The sequence below is a fragment of the Marmota monax genome, unplaced genomic scaffold (assembly GCF_021218885.2).
Source record: "Marmota monax isolate L192 unplaced genomic scaffold, Marmota_monax_Labrador192_F-V1.1 WCK01_AAM20220418_F8-fsc00223, whole genome shotgun sequence".
NCBI classification, from domain to species: Eukaryota; Metazoa; Chordata; class Mammalia; order Rodentia; family Sciuridae; genus Marmota; species Marmota monax.
This window is the reverse complement of record NW_026692990.1, coordinates 735,858-762,534: the sequence shown is the minus strand read 5'-3', so window position 1 is coordinate 762,534 and position 26,677 is coordinate 735,858. Positions and strand designations below refer to the sequence as shown.

Below are 26,677 nucleotides of genomic sequence, written 5' to 3'. Positions count from 1 at the left end.
ATTTAGATTCTGTATATCCCTTTTCCTGTTTATTAGTTACTATACATCCAGTGTTTGTGTGCTCCAGTGGCTGTGTATTCCAGAGTAAACATGTTGTGGTGTATCTGTGACTGTTTTTGTGTGTGATGGTTTCTGTACCTCAGTTTCTACATGTTTTTGTCTACATATCCCTGTGTCTACGTGTCCCAGTGTTTGTGTGTCCCAATGACTGTGTATCCTAGTGTGTGAATATTTTCCAGTACCTGCATGTCCCAATTTCTAAGTACTCCAGAGTTTGTGTTTTTCAGTATCTGTGTATTAATGCATGTATTTCTGTGTCTCTGTGTCCCAGTGTTTGTTTGTCCCATATCTGTGCACTGCTACTTTTTTGTTCCCAGTATCTGAGTGTCCCAATGACTGTATCCTCCAGTATCTTTACATCCAATTGTCTTTGCATGTCATGGCTGTGTCCCAGTGTCTGTGTATCTCAAAGTTTCTGTATCCCAGTGCCTGCCTACTCCAATAGCCATAAGTTCTAATATTTGTATTTACCCCTATGTACCAATGTTTATGAATCCCAGTGTTTTTGGATCTATGTGTCTGCTCTCAAAGTCTATAAGGCACCAAATGACTGTGTGTCAACAGTGTCTGCATATTCTTCAGTGTCCGAACAACACAACCTCTTTATCTGCCTGAATAACCCAGTGTCTGTTTGTTCTAATGATTGTGTGTTCCAGTATCCATCTCAGTGCCTGTGTATGTCCTAGTATCTGTGCTCCTCAGTTTCTGTATGCCAGTGTTTGCATATCCAGATGAGCTGCATGTCACTTTGTGTCTCTTAATTTCAATCTGTCTGTGAATTTCCATATCTGTGTCCTAGTGTCTGTGTCACAATGTGTAGAAACCTAGGTCTATGTAATTCCATGCCTGTATGTTTATGCCTCAATGACTATACGTCCCAGTGTTTATGTGTCCCAGTGCCTGTGTACTTCAGTGTATATATATATATATATATATATATATATATATATATATATATATCAGTGTTTGCTTGTTCCATTGTTTGTGAATCTCAGTGCCTGTATGTCTCAGATATATATATATATATATATATATATCCTTGTGTCTGTGTGCCTCAGTATCTATATGTCCCAAGGTCAGCACATTTCTGTGTCTTTGAGCTTCATTTTCTATGCCCCAGTTTCTTTGTGCCCTAGTGGTATGTGTGTCCCTCTGTCTGTATATGCCAGTGAATGTGTGTACCTGTACCTGTGTACCAAGGTCTCATCCCATTGTTTTTGTATGTCTTGCATCTGTTCTAGTGTTTGTGTGTGTTGAGTATTTGTTAATACCAGTATCTCTGTGTGTTTTAGTGGTTGGCTATGTTTCCTGTTAGCTATAGGGATCTTATTATCCGTATGACAAGTGTCTTGCTGGGATCCAGTGTCTACATATTTCATATTTCAGTTTCTGAAGGTTTTTTATGTCTCAGTGTCTCTGGAGCTTTCATTGTATACTGTGGTCCAGTATCTATATGTCCTTGGTTCTCTAAGCCTGTGAGTTTCTGTGTCATATCCTTTATGAATCTCTGTGTCATCATACAGCTTACAAGTCTCTGTTTCAGTATCTGTATATCCCCATCTCTGGGTGACTCTAAGATTCTTATATTCTTTATGTCTGTTCTTTGTCTCTGTGTCCCAGGTCTCTGTGTTTTAGTGTCTCTTATCCTTGAGTTTTGCATATCTTGAGCCTCTGTTCTAGTATCTGTGTCTCAGTGTCTGGTCATTCAATGAGCTTATGTGTTTGAGAGTGTGTGTGTTCCTTTTGCTGTAGATCACTGAGTTTGTGTGTTCATGATACTTTACATGTCCCTGAATCTGCATATTCTTGAATCTTTGTGTATCCTTGAATCTTTGTGCATCCTTGAATCTACATGTCTCTGAATCTTTACATGTCCCCAAGTCTTTGCATATGACCTAGTAGCTATATACCTCTATGGCTGGTTGCTTATGAAATTTTGTGTTCCATTATGCATTTGCCCCATCTCTGTGTACTCCCAAGTCTTTTGTGCCTCTGAAACACTGTAATCCAGTGTACATGTGTCTCTGAGTCTCTATATTCTTGTATCTGGGTATCGCTGAGTCTTCATGTTCCAGTATCTTAATGCTCATGGGTCTGCATATACCTCCTTCCATGTACTTGGTGTCTGTATATCTCCAGAACTTTGTTGTCCATGTCCATGCCTCTATTGGTGTTTTGGTAGTTATCCTCTTGTCCATCTATTTCTCCCGTATTTTGTCAGTGTCTCTGTAGTTTTGCTTCATTTTGTTATTGTGGCTGTGTCTTAAGTTGCTCTGGTACTTGATGCCTTTCTTAGTCCCTAGGTCATTTTCTCTGGGTCTCTATGAATATGTTCCAGTTTCTATGGGTTTGTCTAGGTGTCTCCCTGTATCTCTTTCTATCTTACTCTATCCTGGTTTTGTTTTGATCTGATTCACCACATCTGTGTTCTCTGCCTCTCTGTATCTAGTTCCATGTTTTTTTTTAAATCCTTGAACCACTATCTTTAGGCCCCTGTGTTGAATTCACTGTCCCCATCCCTTCATTTGTGCTATTGGTTGCCTGTTTATGTGTCACTATTCTCGGTGTCCCTTCATTCTGTGTGTCTTTGTATTCCTGCCTCTCTGGATAGATTTCTTTGTCTCAATGTTTCTGCCCATTTGCTTATATTCTGTGTCTAGGTTTCTTTGTTCCTGTCTCTACCTTTCCAGTTGTGTTCCTGTGTCTAGCCTCTGTCTCATGTGACTGTGTTTGTGGGTTAACATTCCCATGTCTAATTGTTCTGGGTCTCTGTATTTGAATTCCTGTGTTCTTTTTGTCACTGGTCAAAATGTACCTGGGTCTGAACCTTGCCTATCCTTCCTTATGTCTCTCATATGGCCTAAACCCTATCTCTGCTGTCGTCACTGTTCAAGTACCTTAGACTCTTCTCTTTGTCTCTGGATCTCTGAATATATGAATCTGTGTTCCTGTCTGACTCTTTGTGTTCCTTTGCATGTGTCTATGTCTCTGGGTCTTTGTTATCAAATTTAGGACCGTGTAATGTCTCTGTTTTTACATCTTTGTATGTCTTTGGCTCTGTGTCTCCATGTTCTTTCATCTTCTTCCCTGTCTGCAGGTCAACATGTCAGTGTATCTCTGTTTTTTTTTTTTTTTTTTTTATCTTTCTGTCATTGGTATCTTAAACTTGGGTCCTGACCAGTGTCTCCCTAGTTGCCTTTGTGTCCCCGTATCTATGTGTGTTTTGATTTTCCTGTTCCTATGTCTAGATCTCTTTGTATATCTATTTCTAAGTTTATATGTTCTTATGGCTAAGTGTCTTCACATTAACCATTGAATGTATGTCCCTGAATTACCTTGTTTTTTTCTCCTTGCATTGTTGTGACAGGGACAGTAACTCAAAATCATGGGGTCATAGAGGCTCAGCAAGAGAGCATCTGTTTTTCTTTCTAGACTTTTATTCCTGATTCTGTTGCCTTTGTATGTCTGACTCTTTCTTTGTATGTCTGTATGTTCCTATATCCATGGTTTCTTTTGTTCTGATATCCCTGTGGCTTGTGTTTCCATAGTCTCTGTCCCTTTATTTCCATGTTTGTGTCCTTGTTGCTATCTTTCTGTGTGTAATTCTGTGTCTTTCATCGTGAGCATATATATTTGTGTGTGTACTGCTATTTCATGGGATCTCTTTGTTTATTTCATTCATCAGCAGATATTTACTAAGCACCTACTATGTGCCAGGCACTGGGGCTACATGGATAATTCAGAAAAGGCCCTTGCCCTGAAAGAGCTTACATTCTAAGTTAGGGATCCAGATGAGTAACTAGATGATTATTACACTGTATGATAAGTGCTGTAAACTAGAAGGGGATGGCATTAGGCTATAGGAACATGGAAGAAGGAGTCAAACTCAATCTAAGGAAAGGGTCAGAGAAGGCCTCTTAGAAGAGGTGGCAACTGAGAGCTGAAGGGTGAATTAAATTTACTTACATGAAGTAAAGAAAGAGTGTCCCATGCAGAAGGAAGAAATCATGCAAAGATCCAGTGATGGGAGGGAGTGTGGTTTGTTATGGAAATTCCAAGAGCCTTAAATATACCCTGAGAGCCAGAGAAAGTTGTGACCAGGACAAGAGACTCAGTTTTTGTTTTAAGAAAGTCACTTCCAGGGATGTTGTGAAGTATGGATTTGGAGGGAGTAGAGACTGGAGACAGGAAGGACTGTGCAGAGATAGGAATCCCTAAGCCTGTAGGTCCACAGGTCTGCATATCTACATGTTTATATATCATAGTATATGAATCTCTTAGCACATGTGTGAGTGTATGTGTTTGTGTCACTAGGTCTTTGTCCCTGGCTCACTCTATGTGCTGCCTTCTGGATGTCCCAAATTCAAGTCTTCTTGTTTTGGTGTTCAGGAACCATCACAGGACATAGGCAAGGTAGGGCTGGCCCAGCAGCTGCTCTACATGAGAGCGTTTCACCAGCCAGCAGGAAGCCCAGCGGGGCAGCAGCCTTGGTGACTCCTTCAGCAGCCTTTTGCCTAGAACTACAGGCACATCTGGATCTTGGTGCCTCCGCAGACAAGGCCCATTGGGCCCTCTCACTAGTTGGATATCTGTGTGCTGGAACTGCCCTGAGAAAGAAAATATCAGAGTTGTGTCCTTAGTCCCTGATCAGAGCTCTGAGAAGATCCTAAAGTAGGAAAACCAGAAGGAAAAGTAGGCAGGTGGATGGGAAGCAAAAGCCTGGAGAAGGGAAGAAGATGGTCACTGTGGGAAATATGGAGGATCCAGATGTGACAGGGGTGTAGTATTGAAGTAGGAAGCTAAGACAGATAAGATAGCAGAGGAAGGAGGACAGCCAGCTTTGGAGGAGAGACAGGGCAGATTGGGGGGAAGGAGAGAAGTACAGGGAGACCCAGAGGAGGAAAAAGTATCTGTCCAACCCAATGTCATTGTCCAAACTGTTGGGGGCCTCTTCCTTAGGTTCTACTAGTATCTCTGGACCTGCAGTCTCTTTCACAGTAGGATAAAGATCCAGAGAGAACTTAATAATACTCTCATCTGACTGTGTCTCTTCCCTGCTTATAACCTTTCATGGCTTCTCATTGTTTTTAGGATAAAACCAAATTCTTCATCTTGGCACCGAGTTCTGACCACTCCAGTTCTAGCTTCTCCAACCTCTATTCCTTTCACCCATATTCTTGCCCAGCCTTCTAGATGCAATGTAGGCAGTTTTCTTTTTCTCCTGTAGAAGGTCTTTCTTGAGCTTTGAGGCTGAGCAAGATCTCCCTCCCTGGGTTCTTCTAGTTCCCTAGACTACTTTCTATTCAGGATTGATCCATCCCTGTGATCACTGTTCATGTCTGGACCTTTCTTTTTCTCAGACCAGGAGTTCCTCAAGGGTAGAGCCTGCTCTGATTCCTCTTTGTGATTGGGTATTCAGAGTGCTGGGAGCCCACTGGCCTTTCATCCTGCCAAAGGTCTCTCTTGGGACTGGTGTTCCCTTGCTCCTCTCAGCCTTAGCAGTACTTACCTATTAGGCCACGGGCTGAGGAGCTGAGACCTGAGCCATTGGCCACATAGAATCCCAAGTGGGGTAGTTGTAGTGTGCTGGGATGTCTGTAGCGGTGCCGGAGGATGAGGAACTCAAGGTAGTTTCCAATGTGGAGAGTGAGGCGGGCTGCAGCAGCTACTTGGAGCTTTAGTTGGGGCTTCCTCACTAGTGCAGGCTGGTCCCAGGACAGGCACAAGGTGCTCTCACCTTGCACAGATATGGAACTACGGCTGATGGTGATAGTGTAGGCCTGAGGTTTGTCTGTAGTGATTTTGATGATCTGGAAGTAGGTGCGGGTCTGGTCCTTGTGGCCTGGTCTTGGTGGTGCTCCAAGCAGTTTCCCACTGACATGCAGCCCTGGAGCAAGGGGAGTGTGCATCCAGAGCATGGGCTTTCACCTGAGCATTCACATCATCACCCACAGTATGAGCAGGGATGAGGTCTTGGGGCCCAGGGTCCAGATGAACTACTATAGATATGTGGCTAGAAGTCTAGCTCGAGAGAAAATAATTCCACCATGGTCCACCCTCAGTTTTTTGTGTGTGAGGACAGGTAATATGTGTGCACATGCTCACCCCAGTGTGGTGATTTGCACATATATGTATGTGTTTACGAGAGAGAGAGAGAGAGAGAGAGAGAGAGAGAGAGAGAGAGAATGTTTGGTTATATTGGGAGGAGTATCTCTGGGCATGTAAGTGTATCTCCATGTTTGAAGAAGGTGGCATGATAGAGTGTGTCTTTTGTTTTATGTTAATGTATGCCTTGGATATGTTGGTGTTATATGATTTGGTACAATAGTGTATGTTGTGTGTGCCTGGTTGTATGTTGTATATACCGATGTATATCTGGGATGTCAGTGTGCATGCATATGGATATGTGTCATCACATGTGTGACTATGTCTGTGCATCATTGCATTTTATATGTCTAGAGTACTAGAGAATGTGTGCTGTCTTTGTGTGCTGAATTCCTAGAAATTGGGATGAATCTGGGAGTATCACCTTGTGTGTCTGAGTGTGTTTATTGTGTATATCTGGGCATGTATCATGTGTTGCTGTGTGCCTGGATGCATATTTGCATATTTTTAGTGTGAGGAATATAAAAATCATTTACCATATGCCCCAGTGTGTGTGTTTCTGTGAGTATCTTGGTGCTTTTGTGCATTTTTGTGTGTGTCCTCATGTGTTTTTATGGGTTACTGGGTGTTAGTGAGATGCCAAATATCTGGAGATATTGACATGAGTATATTGGCTGTGGTGTTGTGTGGAGATGAAGTTACTGTGACTCTCACCTGCCTTCGGGTCCTCTATGAGCTGCAGCAGATCTCCTGGGCGTCCATCAAGTGTGAAGCAGATCCTCTCTTCTGAGTGTGGGATGTGGATCACAAAGTGGGGGTCCCCATCCACTGTAAGGCAGGAGATGTAACTCTGAAGTTATGGTCTTGGAAGGAATGGGATGGAGGAGAAGAAAAGGAAAGGAGAAGGGAAGTGGCTATATCTATTGAGAGAGAGAGAGAGAGAGAGAGAGAGAGAGAGAGAGAGAGCCCAGCCCCACCCAGTCCCAGTGCATGAGTTGTCCTGTACTAAAGAAGGAGAGTGATAGAGATGGCTGGCTTACCAGAGGATGAGAAGGTGAAGATTCTTGGAAATGTGCCTGCAAAGGAGAGAGAGCCTGAATAGTGAGGGACAGATCTAACACATTTCTAGGAACCCTGAGACACCATGGCCTCTGAATCACCTCTTCCCACACAAGGGCCAAATTCCTGAGCTCATCATTTCAGGCTTTTCTGGAATCTAGCCCCTTCCTAACTCTCCAATGTTTTCTTTATGCTGTATCTCAGCTGAACTGACTATTCTTATGAGTGTCCTGCCTTCTGGAGTTATCTTTTTCTCCTGTTTTTCCTGCCACCTGGAATGTTTTCTTTTTCCTTAACTACCAAGGAGAAATTCCTAGTTATTTTTCAAGGCCAGCTCTATTAATGGATTAATGGGTTATCAAGAAATGACTTTGTTATAAAAATGAACTCTTTCTACCTTGCTCTGTTTCACTGAACCACTTTGGGACTCTGCACAGGGTTCCTACCACCAAGGAGGTTCTCAGAAATGTAGCTCTTCAACCTTCGACTTCTCAGAATCCAGAACTGTTGGATGAACAAACCTTTACTCTTTATAAATTACCTAGTCTAATGACATTCAGTTATAGCTACCTAAAATGGATTGAGATAATGGGCATTGCATTAAGCTGCTAAATTTCTGGTTATTTACTATGTAAGCAATAGAAAATTAATACTTCAATTTTTCTCTGAGTTCCCATAATGTCATTAAGAATTCTAATTAAGTGGAAATGAAGGCTTAAGGGCTCCTTGCTTACCTTTTGCAGAACCCACAGAACTTCCCTGAGTGTCCATGCTCCCTCCAGTTCCTCCCAGAATTTCCTCAGAATCGCCATCCCAATGTGGATTTCCTGCCACACTCAAAGAAATAAGAGAAATCCTTCATACTCTCAGGGCAAAGGTTCTCTGTTCACCAAAGGGCCCGTCTTCCTTCTGACTAGGAAAGCCCACACTGGCTTCTCAAAACGACCATATCTAGGACTGGGAGTTTATGTTCATTACAATTTCTTTGTCTTTCAAGCCCAGATATGTACAAAGTTCTTATTCATAGCATTCATACATAAATAATATACACTAATTCATTCAAGCATTGCTTAGGCTTCAGGGATATGATATTGGAAAAGACAGACATGGTTTCTGACCTGGTGAATTTGATAGTTCAGCCAGGGAGGCAGGCATAAAGAAAATCATAATTACAAATGGTATATATAAATGCTGTACACAAAACAAATAATGGATTGACTGAATGAGTAATAGAGGCCTGAAGTGGCCTGCAGGGAGGGCTGATAAGGAGATCTGATCTAAGATCTAAGGCAGAACTGGAATTTTAGAGGCAATGGAAAGGAATGAAAGTAGTAGGAAGGGGGAGGGCAAATAGAGGAAGTAACTTGAAAGCAGTTCCTGAGTGGAGGCTAGGAAAGAGCCCATGGGAGGAGCAGAGAGAAGACCAGTGGGGCCCCAAGTCTAGAAAATTAGTAGAGAGTGGGAGAAGATGAGGACAGAGAGTTATAGGGGTAGGGATCACTGAATGCAAGGCTTTGAAGGCCATGAAGAGGACTTTGGATTTCATCCCCAGTGTGATGGGAAATGCTTGGGGGAAATTAAGTAGAAAAGTAACCTGAAGAGACTTGTGACTTTAAAAGATTCCTTTGGCTGCAGGGGGAGAATGACTTGTAGCAGGACAGGAGAGGAAGCAGAGACCAGTGATGAGGCTGGAACGGTTTTCTAGATGAGATGCAATGGTGTTCTGCTCTGAGATAATGACAGGGTTGTGATAAGTGGGTGGATTGGGGAAATATATTAGAGGTAACATTGCCAGGAACTGGGGATGGATGGGATATTGGGGGCGGGTGAGGGAGAGGGATGTGTTGAAGAAGATGTCATTTCCAAATTTGCATCTCTATAATTTACTGCCACACTCAACTGTTTTAAATCTTTCCCTATAAGATCACCCAGGACGTGTCACTCTTTCCTATAGGAAGACAGAAGAGTGGAGTGGTGAGGCACATTTATTTTTGGGACCAGATTTTATGGGTTCAAATCTCTGACTAGCTGTGTAACATTAAAGAAGTTACTTTACCTCTGTATAATTTAGTTTCCTTATGTGTAAAGCATTTATAAACAGTCTCTTGTGAGAAACAAATGAGAAGCAACAAGTACAATATGTAGAAAAGTACCTGCACATGGAAAGAGCTAAAAATGTTATTACATTATAGTCTTTGGAAAACTTAAAGGTAATTATCATCATCTTCCCAAATTTTTATGCCCCTATTATTAAGCAGGGATGTTCATGGAACACAGAAAAGCCAATCAGACCTCTGCTGCCAGAGATCCTCCAATTTATAATCCTATATATCTCTCTCGCTTTGGAATTATCATAAATTCTCTTGTCCAACAATGCAAATTTCAAGACTACAGCTTGACTAGTTTGTTTCTGTTCAACCTTCCCAAGGCCTTTAATTCTGTGCTTATGTACTGAGGCCCAGAAATGTTAAGCAACTAGTCCAAAGTCCCAAAGCAACTAAGCAAACAGCTAGAATCTGCACATGCCTTTTAGATTCCCAGCTCCTAGCGGTCTTCATTCACACTCTACTTTGCCCACCATGACTTGCCCTTTTGCTCACGGCACTTACCATCTTTATCAGGAGTGAGGAAGGTATAGAAAGCTGGTGGGTTCAAAGACTCCACAAACTTGGACTCCATCATTGACTCAGATAGCAGCTCTAGCTCCTCTGGAAGAAGGAGCAGACTGATGGCCTCAGAGAGGGTGCTGGAAGGCAGCAAGATTGGCAGGTTTGGAGGGCTGCCTTCTTGCTCAGAACTGGAGTTGTTGGGTAGGACCATTGTTGGGACCCCCAGCACAGATGGTCCCAGTGCTTGCCTTGTGCCCTGGGGCCTTAACAACAGGTCTTGCTGAGGCCAGAGCCTTCCAGTGGGTAGCAGAGAAGGCGGAGTAGGGGTAAGGGGGGCAGGGAGGGGTTCTTCAAGGACAGAGTTGGTCATGGTACTGCTGGGACCTGTAGAACTTGAGACTGTGTTTGAGAATGTGTTAAAGCTCTGAGAAGGTGGGGGCCTGGGTCTGGCAGGTCTAGGGGGTAGTGGAGTTTTCAGTGTATGGGGGGTTGGGGTTCCAGGTTTGGAAAGTGATAAGTTTATAGAAGTTTGGTGAGGTAAGGTACTAGGTTTAAGAGGTGATAGGATTTTAGGGGTCTTAGGCAAGAGGATACCAGGTCTAGGGTGTGGCAGGTTATTTGGGGTCTTGGGAGCAGTAATTTTAGGTCTGGTATGTGGCAGGTGTTTGGGGATCGGAAGTATAGAAACTCCAGGTCTGGGCTGTGACAGGCTTTTGGGTGATTGTGATGTGACTACCCCAGGTTGTGAGTGTGATGGGGAGTCTGTTTTAGGTCGTGATGGATTATAAGGTTTAGAATGCTGTGGGCCACCTTTGGTCTGGGCCAGGATGCCAGAACTCAGAGGTAGAACTTGTGTCTTGGAATTCATGGGTGATGTAACACCAGGATTCTGATGTGATGGAGTGCCAGATTTTGTAAGCAATAGAGTACTAGAATTTGAGGGTGTAAGGGCAACAGGCTTTGTCTTGAGAGTTGGGTGGGCCAAGGTGCCAAAATCTTGCACTGGAGTTTTGGGCTTTGGGTGTGCTAAGGTAGATAAGGCACTAGAGCTCTGACCCAGTGGCTCTAACTTGTTGGAACTGGACATCTTTGTAAAAGCCATAGCAGTTGAAGTTTGTTTTATAGGCCTTGATTTGGGGGAGACCTTGGGCACCAAGGCTGGCTGAGCTGTGCCAGTCCCTAAGCCATGGCTGCTGCTGGATGAGGGCATGATGGTGGTTGGCCCGGCTGTGGTGGATGGCTGTTTCTTGGCTTCCTCACTGGCTTCCTTGGGCTGCACCATGACCAGTGAAGTCAAAGGTGTGACAAAATTGTATTCAAGGGATAGGTTGAGGATTTTGGCAGCCAGCAGATGGCGAGTGGTGGTGTCATGGGCTTGAAAACGTGCCTCCAGCAGCTCTCTAATGGTGACATAGGCCCAGAGGCGGCGGATGAATAGGGCTATGTTGAGGGCTGGCTCTCCTGGGCAACCAAATGCCTTCTGGCTGCCGTTGGTGGCTCCTTCACTGTGGCGGGTCACCAGGAGCTGACCCTTGGGGCCACGGGCTGCTAGGTGGATGCCCAGTTCCTGCTCACCTGGCTGCACCTGGCCAGCTACCACTAGCTCTGAGCCACCAAAGTAGTTGGGGAAGAGAGCCCAAGAGGAGGTCCCAACCATGCCGCCCAGATAGTCCAGACGCACATCTGCCAGCAGAGGCATGGATATCTCCTCATAAAGGCCCTCTAATTGCAGGGCTGCATCAGTGTCCTCATATATGCGTCGGGCTACTCCCCGGTTCTCCAGGGACAGGTGACGCAGCAGTGGGAAATCAGCATCATCCCCAAAGGCCAAACTGAATAGGGATACTCTATGGCCCAGTGCCTGACGAATGTTGGAGAGGATCACACTGGGGGTTGTCACGCCGGCTGTGGGCTCCCCATCTGTTAGGAAGATGATCAGAGGGATCCTCCCCATACTGGGGCCCCTCCCAGGTTCCTGGTTGCTATGGTTCAGCACTGAAGCAGCCGCCAGCAGAGCTGCATTGATGTCAGTCCCTAATCGGAGAGAAGACTGTGAGACCACGTTCTCTAGTCACTTCTATCCCCACTGCAGACACACTGGATACTTCACCAATCTCCCAGACTTAGTCATATCTCATCTTCTCTCATTTTGCTGCTTATCCTTCCCAACTCCTTTGGCCCCACCCAGTATCTCTGAGACCTGGTGGTAGGGCCCATACATCCTTGGCTTTTATAATTTTCTGTCTTTGACTGTTCTTCAATTGTTTTTTTTTGGGGGGGGTGTCTCATTTCCTAGTCATACTGGCAGCTACCCAAAGATAGCCCCCCCCTACCTTCTTGCTACAGGAGAAGAAGTTGACAGGAGGGGTGGGTGGGAGAGACTTCAGTAATTGAGAGGGGATAGATCAAAAGCAGAAATTTGCTCAAATACTTAAAAATAAATATCTAGATTATTGATTTTAAAAGTCTTAGCAAATTCTTCTGAGTATTTGCTTTGAGGAGGAAGAAACTCAGGACCTAAGATAAATGTGCCCTAAGATACATAGGGAATCAGCTTTCTATAGGGAAAGGGAGATGGGAGGGTAACAGAGAGCATGAAGGGACATATTTATATAAAATGAGACAGTTTCAGGCACTGTGAGAGGTGAGGAGGATGGGAAGTAAAGAGAGGGTTTTGGGAATTTTCAAAATCACCAGTCTGCCCATTTGGGTAGGGAGGTCTAACACTTACAGCCATCAGCTTCCATGCGACCCAAGTAATCCTTGGCACTGTGGACATTCTGGATAGTAGCCTGGATCGAACCTCCAGCTTTCCAGACACTAACTGTGTCAGAAAAGGAGATGATGTTGAAGTAGTCATTGGCTTGCAGGTCACTGAGGATCACATTCATGGCTTTTTTAGTCTGTGGGATATGGACGAAGTAAAGAAGATGGGACAAGACTTGAGGTTTCTGAGCTTGAAAGGTTCTTTCTATGTAAGGTACTAAGGTCTAAATGCTGTATGGCTTTAACACACTCTGACTTCAGCATTCAGTAAGTCTAGGATTATCAAGTCAAGATGCTCTATGGGCTTTTCAGTTCAAGGCCTAGAATTGTATTATCCAATATGGCAGCTACTAGTCACATGTAGCTATTTAGATTGAAATGTGACTTAGTTAAAATTAAAGAAAATTTTAAAATGTAGTTCTTTACTTGCAATAGCCACATTCCAAATGTTCAATAACTACATGTGACCAGTGGTTACTATAACTAGATAGCGCAGAATTTTAGAATATTTTCATAATCAAGGAAGTTCTAATAGACAGCAATGGTCTAAAAAGTTCAAACTCTGTTTTCAGAGCCCTAGAATCCATGTGTTCTATGGTTCCTAACCTTATGACCCAGGACTCAATGAGTCCAGGACTCTAAAGTTCAGGAGTCTTCAGATTTCAGGTCTGTGTAGCTATCTCTCAATGACTTTGTTTTGGTTTTGCTCTAATCTGTTATCATTCTCACTCTCTGTTTATTCTAGGCTAGTCTTCTCAGCAGCCTCCAGATAACCAAGATTCTGCTTTATCTCTAAAACTATGTTCTTGTTGTGCCTTTTAGCACATCCTCCCACTTCCTCTTTATTTATTCAGATCTTCATTATTCTTTCAGTTGTTCCTTCTCCAGAAAGATCATCTTTGAGATGTCTACTTTTACCCTTCTCACCCAGATAGTCCTTGTCACAGACTGTTCATTCTTCAGACGCTTATCAAATCCTCTGAGAACAGGGCTTAGAATGCTGCTTCTTCCTGTCTCTTTCCTCCATGACAATACCTAACATAGGGCCAGGCACATAGTAGGTTCAGGGAATAGGTTATGCACATTATAGTATTGAGTATCATTTATAGAATGCTTACTGTGTTCCAGACACCATATTAAATACTTTAGATGCATCAGCTCATTTGATCTTTACAGAAACATAATGCAGAAGGCACTAATGTCACTCCTGTGTTTTACTGAGGCTCAAAGAGGCAAAGTGACTTTCTTATAGTCACACAGCTAGTAGTTGATGTGTCAGGCACTTAAATTCCTATTTGAGAGATGCCAAATCCAGTGATCCTAAGAAAATATTATACATCCTTTAGACAGGTATGTATTTCAGAGACCACAAGAAGGACATTTGAGATTTGCCTTTCTGTACACCTTAAACTGATAAGAGATGTCTTGAATGCTTCTACTGTGGTGTCTTTCTTACTATTGGGAGAGCTCATGGGTTAGGTCATGGATCCTGGAGTAGGGAGCTGAGTGTTGTTTCCCTTGTGAGAGGGCTGAGACTTAAAATTATGGCCTTTCATATGACTACACCACCAATTTAAACCCACATTATGTACATCCACAAGAATGGGATCTTAATTGGAATGGGTTGTACTCCATATATGTCAAAATATACTCTACTGTCATGTATATCTAAAAACAACAAATAAAATTTTTAAAAAATGAAAAAAAGATGGCCTTTCCTGAGAACAACAGTAGAAAAGTGAGTGGCTAGGGACCTAGAAGGTCGAACCTCTTGTCAATCAGGGACAAAATATGTTTTTATAAGTCTGTTGTTTGATATCCACTTGTTTTGAAATTTCCCAGCTATCTTAGTTATTGACTACTAGTTTAATCCCACTTGGTCTGAGAGCATAGTTTGTATGATTTATATTGTTTTACATTTGTTAGGCTGTGTTTTATGGCCCAGAATGTAATCTGTTTGTAAATGTTCCTTGTGAGCTTGAGAAGAATGTGTATCCTGTTGTTGGTAGAGGAAGTATTCTACAAATGTCAATTAGATTCTGTTGATTGATGGTGCTGTTCAGGTCAACTCTATCCTTACTGATTTTCTGCCCGTGAGATTTGTCAATTACTGAGAGAGGGATAGTAAAGTCTCTAATTATAATAGTGAATTCATCTTTCTCCTTTTGGTTATATTAATTGTTACCTCATGTATTTTGGCACTGTTGTTAGGTGCATTCTCATGAAGCATTGTTATGTCTTCTTGGGGGATTGAATTTTTTATCAAAATAGTATGCATTTGCTTCTCTGTTAATTTCCTTGCTCCAAAGTCCATTTTATATTAAATGAATATATCTTCCCCAGTTTTCTTTTGCTTTGAGTATGGTATATCTTTGTCTTTTTCTTTACTTTTATTCTACCTGTATTTTTATATTTGAAGTTTCATATTTTTAGAGAGAGAGAGAGAGAGAGAGAGAGAGAGAGAGAGAGAGAGAGAGAGAGATATGCATTGCCAATGTAGATAATAAAACAAAATTCAACTTTCTCTCTCTCTGTCTCTCTCTCTGTCTCTCATACTGGGGATTGAACCCAGGGGTGCTTAACCACTAAGCCACAACCCCATACCTTTCTTTATTTTTTATGTGTTATAATTAGTTATACATGACAGTAGAGATAGGGTCTCACTAAGTCACTCAGGGCCTCACTAAATTGCTGAGGCTGCTTTTGAACTTGTGATTCTCCTGCCTCAGCCTCTCTAGTTGCTAGGATTACAGGAGTACACCACCATGCCAGGGGATCTGTCTTTTAATTGGCATATTTAAAACATTCATTTTTAAAGTGATTTACTGATATACTTGGATTAATATTTGCCATATATAACTGCTTTTTGTTTGTTGCCTTATTCTTTATTCCTATTTTTGTCTTCTACTCATTTCTGAGTTCTGTAGTTTTAATTGAGTATTTTACACTATCTAATTATTTCTCATCTCTTATCATATCCAGTTGAAAAAAAATTAGGGATTGCCCTAGATTTTGCAATGTGCACCTGCAACTAATTCAAGGCCACTTTTAGATAACACTGTACAGCTTCATGCATAGTGCAAGTATCTTGCAACAGAGTATTCCTAAAACTTCCCTCTCATCCTTTATAAAATTGTTTCATTAATTGTACATATACATAAGTCATGTTCACCCAGTGAATTTTGCTATTATGATTTTGAACAAATTGTTATCTGTTAGATAAATTAAAAATAAAAATAAAATATTTTATTTTACCTTCATTTATTCCTTCTCTAACACTTTTTCTTCCTTTATGTGATCAAAGTATTTAAATATACTATTTTTCTCCTTACCAAAAAACTGCTTTCAAAAATTCTTGCAAAAAAAGGTCAACTGCTGGTGATTCCTGCAATTTTTGTTTGAGAAAGTAAGTCCTTAGTTCTTTTACACTGGAAGGAAAATTTTGAAGTATCAACAATGCTAAGCTGGGGTGGTTTTCTGCTTTGACACAAAATATTTCACTCCACTCTCTTCTTGTTTCCATGATTTCTGAAGAGAAGTATCATGTAATTCATATCCTTATCCCCCTAGAGGTAAGATGCTTTGTTCCTATGGCTTTTTTTTTTTTTTTCAAGATTTTCTCTTTCTCTTTGATTTTCTACAGTTTGAATGTGTTATATCTAGATGTAGTATTTTTTTTTTTTGCTTTTATCATGCTCAGTGTTCTTTGAGCTTCTTGGAGCTATATGCTTTGGTGTCTGTCATTTCTTTTGGAAAATTTGCATCCATAATTACTTCAAATATTTCTTTTGTTACTTTCTCTATTTTTTGTTACTTTTTTCTTCTCATTTTATTATTCCTATTCCATATGCATCATGCTTTTGTAATGGTCTTAGGGTTGTTTCATGTTCTGGGGTATTTTTTCCATTCATATTTGAGAAGTTTCTATTGATATATTTTCAAGCTCACTGATTCTTTCCTCAACCATGTCCAATCTCCTGATGAGCTCATCAAAGGCAGTTTTCATTCTTTTTTTTATTTCTAGCGTTTTTATAGGGCTTCCATATCTCTGATGATTACATTAACCATCAGTTTTTGCATGCTGTCCAATTATTTCATTAGAACTCTTGGCATATTAATCATATATATCTTAAATTCCTGCTCCGAAAATTCCAGCATCTTCTACATATCTGAGTCTGGTTCAAATGATATAATTATGTCTTCAGATTTCAGGATTTTTAACCATTTTGCATCCTTTTTAATTTTATGTTGAGAGTAGACATGATGAAACCAGTAAAAGGAAGTGAAGCAAATAGACATTTAATGTGAAGTGTTATATCATCTACCTGAGACTACATTTGTTGTTGGCAGTAGTTGAAAGGGTCAGAGGCTAAAAGGTACTCCAGTGTTTGTATTTTCATCTCATCTTTTGTCTTTTGTTTTCCCTAAGGACTTTCTTCTTAAGGTCTAAAGCTTCTAGTGCTTTCACCTGTAGCCTCCATATATTGTGCAGTGATTGAGTTGATGTGTTCCAGTGCACGGTGAGAAGAAGTGATCTACAATATTTTGGTTAGGTCTATCTTTTGGTGAGCTAATGGCTCAAACCTGATTTTGAGACACTACCCCATGCACTGTAATGGACAAGAAGGTTGAAAAGTTCTGAAATTGAGTACATCCCTTTCCCCACACTGAAGACTGGGGATCTTGCTACAGGTTGACTGATTGCTAAAACATAACTCAGTCTTAGGTCTCAAGTGCTCTGTGATTGAAAGCTTTAAGACACAAAGACACTACTTTATCAGGACACTCAAACATCCTTCTAGAGCCTCTGAGTATTATGCTTTGAGATGCTGCTTCTGGAACCTTATGGATCAAGGCACAAAGTCAAAGTTTCTGTTATCTATGACCCTAGAATCCTGAGTCAAGAGTGACTAATAGAAGTGGTATCATATTAAAATTAATTAATCCCAGAACTTTTAAACCTATAACAAAGGTACAATATAAGACTAGGTCTTTACATTTAAAAAATTAACTAATAAAATCACACCAAAACTCATGACTTTGGTAAAAAAAAAAAAAAAAACGTCTCCATTATCTAAGGTTTTATTGATTCAGGATTCTATGAACACGGGGCAATCTAGATTGAGGGTTTCATGACCTAAAGATAAACTGGAAGGGAGAGTTACTAGAATTCTCTGTTTTCATGTCTACATGGTTCCTGTTATGTAAGGTGCCAGGGACCAAGAGGAGACCTGGCTATAGGAGACTAAAGGGTATGGGAAGGAAGGACATTGAGACTTGGGGAACCTAGAGTTCCAGCACTCACAGATTTATGAGCTTTATGAACCATCCAATGCCAACACAGGGTCCTTCTTACCTGCTTCATCTTGGTACCAAACATGGAGCCACTCACATCAATAACAAACACCACATTCTTTTCCACAGGCTGGAGGCCTCGGGGGGCAAAGTAATGAATAAAATAGCCACCATAAATCTGAACAAAAAGAAGGGAAACCAAAAAGGACTGTGAGAGCAGATTTAATCAGGCCCATCTTATCCTCCTGCACAACAGCCCGCTAGGACTGCCAGGATCCTAGGACTTCTTTCTCACTGTTTCTAGTTACAGAGGCATGTGTGCAATTGTTTGCTCAATGTCATTCTCCCCCCACCAGAACTCTTCTGTTCAGACCTTCATCCCAGGCCTTGCCCAGAGCTGTGGAGTGAAGGAGACTGGCTTGTGGCCCAGGGCTCCAAGGATCAGGATTTCTGTAATATGTGAGTTCCTGTCCGTGAGAGAGCTGGGCTTGCACAGTCTTCAGGGTCCCCAGGGACACTTTGCCTGGGCTCCAGGAACTGTAAGTATTGTTTTAACCTCCCTCAATAGAGTGAGCCTGGGGCCCAGCTCATTGCTGCCAAGGGCTGGGAATTTGCAGGGCCTCCCTCTCCTCCTAAAACCTCCTTTCTGCTGTTGCTGGGCAGAGCAGGAGGGGAGGAGGCAGCAGAGGCCAATTGAGCTGTGTGTGCAGAGGGGATTGGTTACACCAGGTACAAATGCCTTGGGCTGCCCTGGCTGTGATTGGCTGCCGAGAGTCTCTCCCCCTACTCCATCTCTCTCTGGCTCTCTCTGCAGAGCCAGGGGGGGGGCTGGGCAAGCTGAGCAAAGGGGAGGGGGCCAGAAGGTCCCTCAGCACCAGTGTCTGCTCAGCCCAGGGTTCTCTGGGCTTGCTGAGCCGCTGAGATCCCTGAAGCCTGAAGCCTGAAGCAGGCCTGGCTCTGGGAGACTGGCTCATCCTCCACTTGGCCCTCAGGTGCTCTGTGACCAGAAGGCTGGACACTGGCTCCTCCTATCTCACTGGAAAGAGAGGAGATGGGAGGCCCTTGCCCCCCTTTGAATGAGTCCATAGGTTCACATGTGGCTTCTGTCTCCAGGTGAACCTGGCTCTCTGTCACAGTTCCCCAAGGCATGAATCACTCAACCTACCATTGCTTAAGCCATGAGAGAACTCAGCTGCCCTCGAGTATGACTCCCCTACAGGGGTAGGGAGAACTGTCATGCATATCACGCCACCCATGTTTGATCCCAAGCTAACCAAATCCTATTGGGACACCTGGAGCAGTACCCAGCTCACCAACCTCTCGCTGGCTCCTCCAAAATCACCCCACCCCACCTTCACAATTCAGGAAGAATGTGAAGGGCACCAGGACACACACTTGCACCACCCACCTGCCCATGGCCCCATCCATCTTCTGAAGACCACACAGTCTTAACACAGACCCTAGGCAATTAGGGCTCTCAGCAGTCTTTATCCCTTGTCTTCCTTTCACCATCTCCCCAACGTGCAACCCACTGGATGTCCCATAGAATATAAAATCAGGCGTCTTTCCCATCCATGGAGGCAACCCCTTGCTCTCAATCCCCATCAGACTTCTATCCAGCCTCTTCCCTCCCCTGGCATTCCAGACTAAAGACTGGGTCTCCTGAGATGGTCTCTCTTCTCCAGTTCACACCTGCACAACCACCAGGACTGATCCTGCTCCCAACTCATAGGAACACTGCTTTGCTCAAAGGCAGCTAGCTATGTGCTAGCTTACCTCCAAACTCAGTTTGTGTATTAGGAATCTCACCAGACTAGGCCTCACTGATGAGTTTCAACTTGGCAATGACTTCCACTCTCTCCCAAAGCCTTTCCCCTGGCATTCTGAGATCATCAGCTGTCCACATTCTCCTAACACCTCTCAGGCCACTTCATCCAGTTTCTCTCTCTAGGACCCATTGTCCACCTGCCCCTTTTCAGTGCTTCCAGTCGGCCAGATCAGAGTGTGCAAAGACAGTGATTAGGATTGTCTCTCTCTGGAGTAAACTAGCGAGGCTCAGGGTGCTGAGCAGGCTTTCTGCTGTTGGTGGGGCCTGGCAATCTGAAGCCCCAGATCAGTGGCTGCTGAACGGGGAACTCCACCTGACGTGACATCACAGCCCGGGCCTCTGACTCCACTCATTCTCCCTGTGTGGACTCACTCTCTAGCTTGAGTTACACCGCTGAATCTCCACCTGTGTCCCACATCTCTTTCTTAGCCTCAGGGTACCCGTTCCCCCACCACAACTGCCGACACACTAGCTGTGGACCTCTTCACCTGGGAGGCTGAAGATGCTTCCAACAGATGCTGCTCAAACAACAACCTCATCAACTTCCCGTAACGAAGCCCTGAGATTTTCTCAGGTGGGAGCCACTTCATTGAGCCTAACCTGGATAAGAGTGTCACCTTCAATTCTGTGCCCAGCTAGTCTGCCACCAATTCCTGATGGTTTTATCTGCTAGAGACTTCTCGGGCCACCCCACCTCTCCTTCCAAAACAAAACAATCTCAAATTCAGAGCTGCTTTTCCTTGGGTTCCCTGCTTTTTTGCGAAGTCCTCCATCTCTACAGCTTGGCCACAGCTAGCTCCTGGGTTGCCATACACACGACCTCATAATGTACTGCCTGATCACGGCTCCCCAATCACCTACAGGACAAATAGTAGCTTCCTTTTCATGCCACTGCAGGAAATGCCAGCCATTTTCTGATCTCTTACCATTTTGCATCTGAAATCCATGCTCCCTGGTTCCCAAGCCATTTCTGACTCCCTGCACACACTCAGAGATGTCAGGCCTCTGTTGCTTTTACCCTGTGGCCCCACTTGGCCAGCATACCTTTCCCTTCCCTCATGGCCCCCACACAGGGCCTGTTTCTGGCATTCCTTATGTCCCAGGTCAGCTCGACATCCTGCAGGGTGCCTTCCCTGGCTCCCTTTCCCCCTCATCTTGCTAGCCGCACACCTTGTGCTCTCATGGAAAGGGTATGTCTCATCCTGTGTCAGGGTTGTTTCCATCTGTATGGCCACAGAAGAGGCAGGATGTGTGTGGAATCCTCCAGAGTTCCCTGCACCAGCCCAAACTGGAAACAACGTCAATTAGGGGCCTAGGGAGTCCTGATGGAACAAGTAGGTGAACGCACTGGGCTTGAAAGGTGGGCACAGTCAGATAGGTAATGGTATGGGGATGGAGTGCTCCTGGCAGATGGCAGGAGGAGTCAGAGTTCACAGTTAGTGGAAGTCCTCATTGTCCAATTGAATGCCTAGTCCCATGTACCCAGTCTCTATGCCCACTCCAGGCCATTTGGAAAAGGTAAAGAACCAAGCAGCAGAGAATGTCTCCATGAACTAAACATACCCGGGTAGGTGACAGAGGGGCAGGTTATGCCCCTGCTGCCACCTGCTGACAGGGTACCCACAGCTCCTCCTCAGGGTAGGTCAAATGCTTTCTTCCCCCCTGCATAACAGCCTTGCCATACCTCTGCACCCCTGCACATGCTATTCCCTCTCTGGTGTGCTTTTCCCTTCACCAAGTTCACCGACATGGAAGCAATGCCATTCATTACCCTCATGCTCTCTGAAATGCCTACTCCTTCTGGAAGATTATTCTGAATCAGCCTTCTCTGGAACCCCCACTTTGCCCCACAGATATACACACAGTGCCTAGGGATTTGATGCACGTGATGACTATGTGGATCTGGCTGCATCAGAATGTGGAGATTAGGGGTTGAGGCCACAAATTTCTGAGTTTCTAGAGTCTGAGGGCAGGATTTGTGTAGAGGGGCTCTGCTGGGTGGCCATGTGTCCAGGTAGAAGTGAATGCACAACACACAGGAAGAGCCTGGATGAAAGCAGAATGTCTGGCAGGGGAGACAGAGGAATTTCAGATGGGATGGAGTCATGAAGAAGAAGGGATTTGGCCCAGGATTAAGAGGAGGATGCTGACTGGTGGAGAAGGAGGAGAAAGACCCTCCCAGGGCAGCAGCTGGTCTGAGAAAATGATTGATCATACACAGAAGAGGGATCAGGTGACCCGGGAGAAAGGAGTGAGTTGTGCACTGGGGCTGCTGGAGGGTGGTCTTTGTGCTGGCTGCTGGGAGATGTGTGGCCCAAAGACAGGCCAGGACCAGACCTATCAGGCTGTCTCCATCCTCATGGAAAGTCAAGGTCTTGGGTCAGAGCTCCACAGCTCAGAAGGAGTAGGGATCTCTCAGGGTGTTCATGAGTGGGTGGGCTCAGAACTGAAGGGCTCCCTCTTTAGGCACGTGGCTGTTTCGACAGGAAAGGCCTTTGCAGCAAATGAGAGACAGCAAGAAAGTCCACAAGAGCAGGACAGTATCAGAGCCACAGAAAGCATGAGAGACTAACTGCTCACAGTGGTTCACTTTGCCAAAGGGCTAGCTCTGAGTGGGCTATGCTTTGGTCCATTCTGGGAATGGGTTCATTTGGACCGTGATTCAACTCCTGTGGTTCCAGGTTCCCATCCCTTTGGGTATACACGTGGGTCCCAAGGTCAGAAGCTTTGAGATCTTACATATCATCCTATCCTTGTTTACTAGTTCCCATTCATCCCCAATTGTGTACACCAGGGCATTGTCCAGACCTGTCCAACTTCAGAACCCATGTTGTCTCCGAGTACCTGCACGTCCCCAATGATGTCCTCCATGACCACATCATATTGGACCATGAAGTCAGCCATGATGCCTGAGCTGGAGAAGGCAGACTGGTCTTGCATTGTGGGGCAGAAGATGATTCGGACACAGGTCTCTCCCTTCTCGATCCTGGTGGATGGGGGTGAGTCAGCCTCACCTGTGTGAAAGGGGACAGTTGCGGCAATGTGGCATGGAAGGCTCTCGCCAAACAGAAAATCCAGGGACATAGACAGCACAAGGGCACCATCAGGAAGGGTGAGAATTCCAACCCTTACCATCACCTGCATGCATCACCCTTCCACCTGCCCCCATGCCACTCTCTCTCCCAATCCTGCAGCCAGCTCCTGATTCACCTCCTCCATCACACCCAGCCTGACAGACCCAGGCACGTCCTCAGCTCCCAGCACTGACTGTCTGTCCCTCACTCACAACCTCACCCTGCCATGCTTCCCATCCTCACTGGGCCAGCCTGGAGGAGTGTCACTGCCCAGCTCACCCAGAAGCCCGGGTTCCCCTCCAGAGAGGCACTGTGGTGCATGCTAGAGCAGAGACAGACACATCCACAGGGCCTGGGTCTCCTCCCGTCCCCTTCCCTCTGTGGGAAATGGCAGTCTAGCAAGGTTCTCCTGTGGCATAGAATTGCATGTGCTTTCTTCCCCTGTGCCTCTGACTCCCAGCATCACGTGTGTGAATACGCCTTTTAGCGTCTCATGAAATCACTGATGACTTTCTGGTCCCGGATGTTTGCTGAGCTGGCCACAAGATCAACTCCTCTGGAATTTTAGTCCAAGACAAGTGTCCATTTAGAAAGGTCTGTGTGCCTCCTTTTTTCCACAAAATGGAGGCCTGGGAATTCTGCTCCCCCTCCTTCCTGCTACAGCTGTCAGGAAGCTTAGGGGCAAACTGAGCCCCCATACTCTCTGAGGCGCCTGCTCACATACATTCCCTGGGCTTCCTTCCTTTCAGAGCTCTTTGTTCTCTTTTATCCCCACAGGATTGGTTCTATCCTCTGTTTTAGCCTTTAAGGGGAAGGGGGAGGGAGCTGCCATTTATAGCTTAGGGCTTAAGAGTGCAGGCTGCAACACTCAGATGGCCCTTGGGCCCAGGTCTCTCCTGCTGTTGCCTTGTGTCACTGGAGAACTTAGTCCCTCTCTGTTACCCTTAGTCCCCTCATCTGTAGCATAGGGATGATAATTACCCTGGTTTTTAGACAGTGATTTGGGGACTAAATAAGAGCATTCATTAAAGTATTTGGAACCATACCTGGATCTTCATGAATGCTGATTAGTGACAGCTAGTACAATCATCACCATTCATTACTCTGCATCAAATGATTTCAAGATAAGAATGTTCTCAAATTCTCACAATGGTTCTGTGCCATAGAAGACACCTCCTCTATTTTAAAGATGGGGCATTTGAAGTAGAGGGTTAAGTGACTTGCTTTGCTGACCCCATATTAGGAGAGTATCAAAGCCAGAATCGATAGCAGTCTTTTGTCTGTCTGTTTCCACTTTGTCCCCCACCCCGCCTCTCCGGGTCAGCAGGTTCAAATCAACCAGGACCTCCAATGCTAAACAGATCTGTGATGGTGGCCCCTTGAGCTGGGGGACTTCTCTGTGCCTGTCCACTCACATCTCAGCAGATCTGTACAGGTCTGCTCAGTGGTTTCCAGCCGGGTTAGACGTTGAGTCCAGAAGCTGGTTAAGGATTAAGATTCATGGGCCCTACCACAACCTAGTGTACCTCGTGCCAGAAGTTTGAGGCCCAGGAATCTGTTTCTGAAAGCTCCTGAAGTGATTCTGATGAAGCCAGCCAGGCCTTCCTAGTCTTCTGGAAGAAATCTGAAGCAAGCCTGGCAGCCAGGTTGCCTCTCTGCCCTAAGGGTCCTGCAAAGGTATCCTCCAGGGTGCCTATGCTCCCTGTCTTCCCATGGTCCTTCCACTCTCAGCAGTGATCCTGGGGAAAGCCGGATTTGGCCAGTGTGGCTTCACTGCCCATAAAATTGTAAATATGTGATTTTGTGATCCAATCCAATAGAACTTTCCCTAATATTGATTCTTTTTAATGAGATAAATCAAATATTTGGGAAGTTTGAAACATGCCCCAAATGTCTTCAACTCCAAACATGCCTTCTCCTCTTTGAGGTGGGAAGGGCCTTGACTGTTAGCACAAGGTAAAAGCATCACTATTGTAATGCCCAACAGTAAGCAGATGATTCCCATTCAGGAAGGCCAGTGTGGTGGTTGACCCAAAAGTGATGTCCACATACTTGTGCGGTGGTTGGTGTGCAGGCGGCTGGTCCTCAAAGGTGGTACATGCACATAGGAGATGCCTGTCCTTTCTGACACTGTGACTTCTACATTCAGCTTTGACACCAATTGACCAGGCCTCACGCTTATCATCAGCTGGTATTGGCCCTGGTGTCGCTGCAGCAGCTCCTCATAGGCCAGGGCAAAAGTCACTTCTGTGCCTGCTGCCAGGCTGGTGGAGATTTGGAATTTCTCTGATTCCCGGTCCCTGGGTAGGGAAGACAGAAGGGTGGGAGGGAATGGGATTTATGGAGGAGTAGGGGAGCTGTTAGATGCTGTGAAAGTTGACCTGGTTCTGCTTTTCTTCACCATTGTTTCAGTAGACCTAACTAGGTTTCTGGTTCAACTAAGTTCTCGACTCATAGACAGTCATGCAGGCATCCACTAATTAGCCTCTTTCCCTCCCACATTCCCCCTTTTAAACATTCTGCTTGAGAAATTATATGAAAGGTAGTTCACCCTTAAGTAAACTCATTCTGTGAAAATTCGAATCTAGAATGGGTTTGTTTTACAAAAAAAAAAAAAAAGTTTTCAATGTATGCCTCTTCCCCTTCAAAATAGCCCCTCACACAACCCCTCCCCTATGTGTTAGACTGAGCTTGTTTATATGGCTTTGACTCAGTTTTCAGGAGCCAAATCTAAACTTTTCCTGCAGGACAAAATTCTCTTGGAATCTGGGAGGAAATATTAAAAGAAGACAATGCATTTCTGCCAACTGAATGAAACTCAGAAAACAGGATTCAATTTACAAAAATCTCACTTGCACATAGCCTTCCTGGAAGGAACAAATTCTTAAACAAGCTACATCCTGAGAGCAGGAGCAAAGTAGAAATGAGAAATAAACTTCCATTTGTTGAAAACACTTACTATGTTGCATACTTTGATATTCATTAACTCTCATCATCTTCATTTAATCATATGAAGTACAGATCATTGTTCCCACTTTACAGAAGTAGCCCAGAGAGAACATGTCTCCCTTGATGATGAAGCTCAGAAGGCTTAGTCATATTCCGGAATGCATGGGGCCTTACCTGATGCCTACATGAGCAGCTGTCTTTCCCTGGTGATAGGCTTCCTCATAGATTTTCTTTGCTTGGCGCTTCTCTTTGACTTCTGCAACATAGACTTTATTGTTGATGGTCCTGATGGTACAGGAAAGAGAAGGGACAGAGGAGGCAGATAAAGAGAAAGAGATGATCAGAGACATGGGAAGACATAAAGAAGGAGGAGGAGAGGAATGGAAAAAAAGGGGAAGAACAAAATCATATCATAAAGCCCAAGTTTGAAAGGGAAGAAGAGAGGAGAGGAGAGGGAGATAAACCAGGGTGAAGTTATTACAATGATCTTCATTTTTCAGATGTGGAAATAGACACCACACAGCATATGATAGACCTAGTCTTATAATTTTGTATTTTTCAAGGTATTGAATGAGTTTTGTCTTTTGACACACAAGGTGTTTTTAGGTGATACATAACTGAACATTTTTTACTATTATTATTATTACATATTTTCTATAGCATTTATTTAAAAACATGACATTTTGAACCCATGAGCTCACAGATGTTTTACTTAGGATAAGACTAACTTAATATCAAAAAGTGTATCTATTTAAAGAAAATACATTAAGTAAACAACATGGTTGGGGGCATAGGTGGTAAAAGTTTTGAAAGTGGTGTGTGAATTACTGCAAAGCCTTCTGAGGCTGACTAGGGACCTTCCTGTTCTCGGGGATTTCAAAGATAGATGAAAAGTGAGAAAAACAGACTTGCTATTCTTCCAATTTCTCTAA

General features: G+C 44.1%; 1 protein-coding gene across 1 annotated transcript in view; it reads right to left on the bottom strand.

Moving 5' to 3' along the window:
• Positions 1-4,455: 4,455 nt before the first annotated feature.
• Positions 4,456-26,677, bottom strand: part of Itih6 (inter-alpha-trypsin inhibitor heavy chain family member 6) — a 28,443-nt gene continuing 6,221 nt past the window's right edge. Inside the window, exons 3-13 of the mRNA XM_046452612.1 lie at positions 25,920-26,030; positions 24,849-25,096; positions 22,567-22,736; positions 17,956-18,072; positions 12,565-12,736; positions 9,834-11,867; positions 7,959-8,051; positions 7,206-7,241; positions 6,880-6,993; positions 5,570-5,947; positions 4,456-4,667 (exon numbers count right to left, since the gene is read on the bottom strand). Coding sequence (XP_046308568.1) covers positions 4,456-4,667; positions 5,570-5,947; positions 6,880-6,993; positions 7,206-7,241; positions 7,959-8,051; positions 9,834-11,867; positions 12,565-12,736; positions 17,956-18,072; positions 22,567-22,736; positions 24,849-25,096; positions 25,920-26,030 — 3,685 coding nt within the window. The remainder of the gene's footprint in view (positions 4,668-5,569; positions 5,948-6,879; positions 6,994-7,205; positions 7,242-7,958; positions 8,052-9,833; positions 11,868-12,564; positions 12,737-17,955; positions 18,073-22,566; positions 22,737-24,848; positions 25,097-25,919; positions 26,031-26,677) is intronic.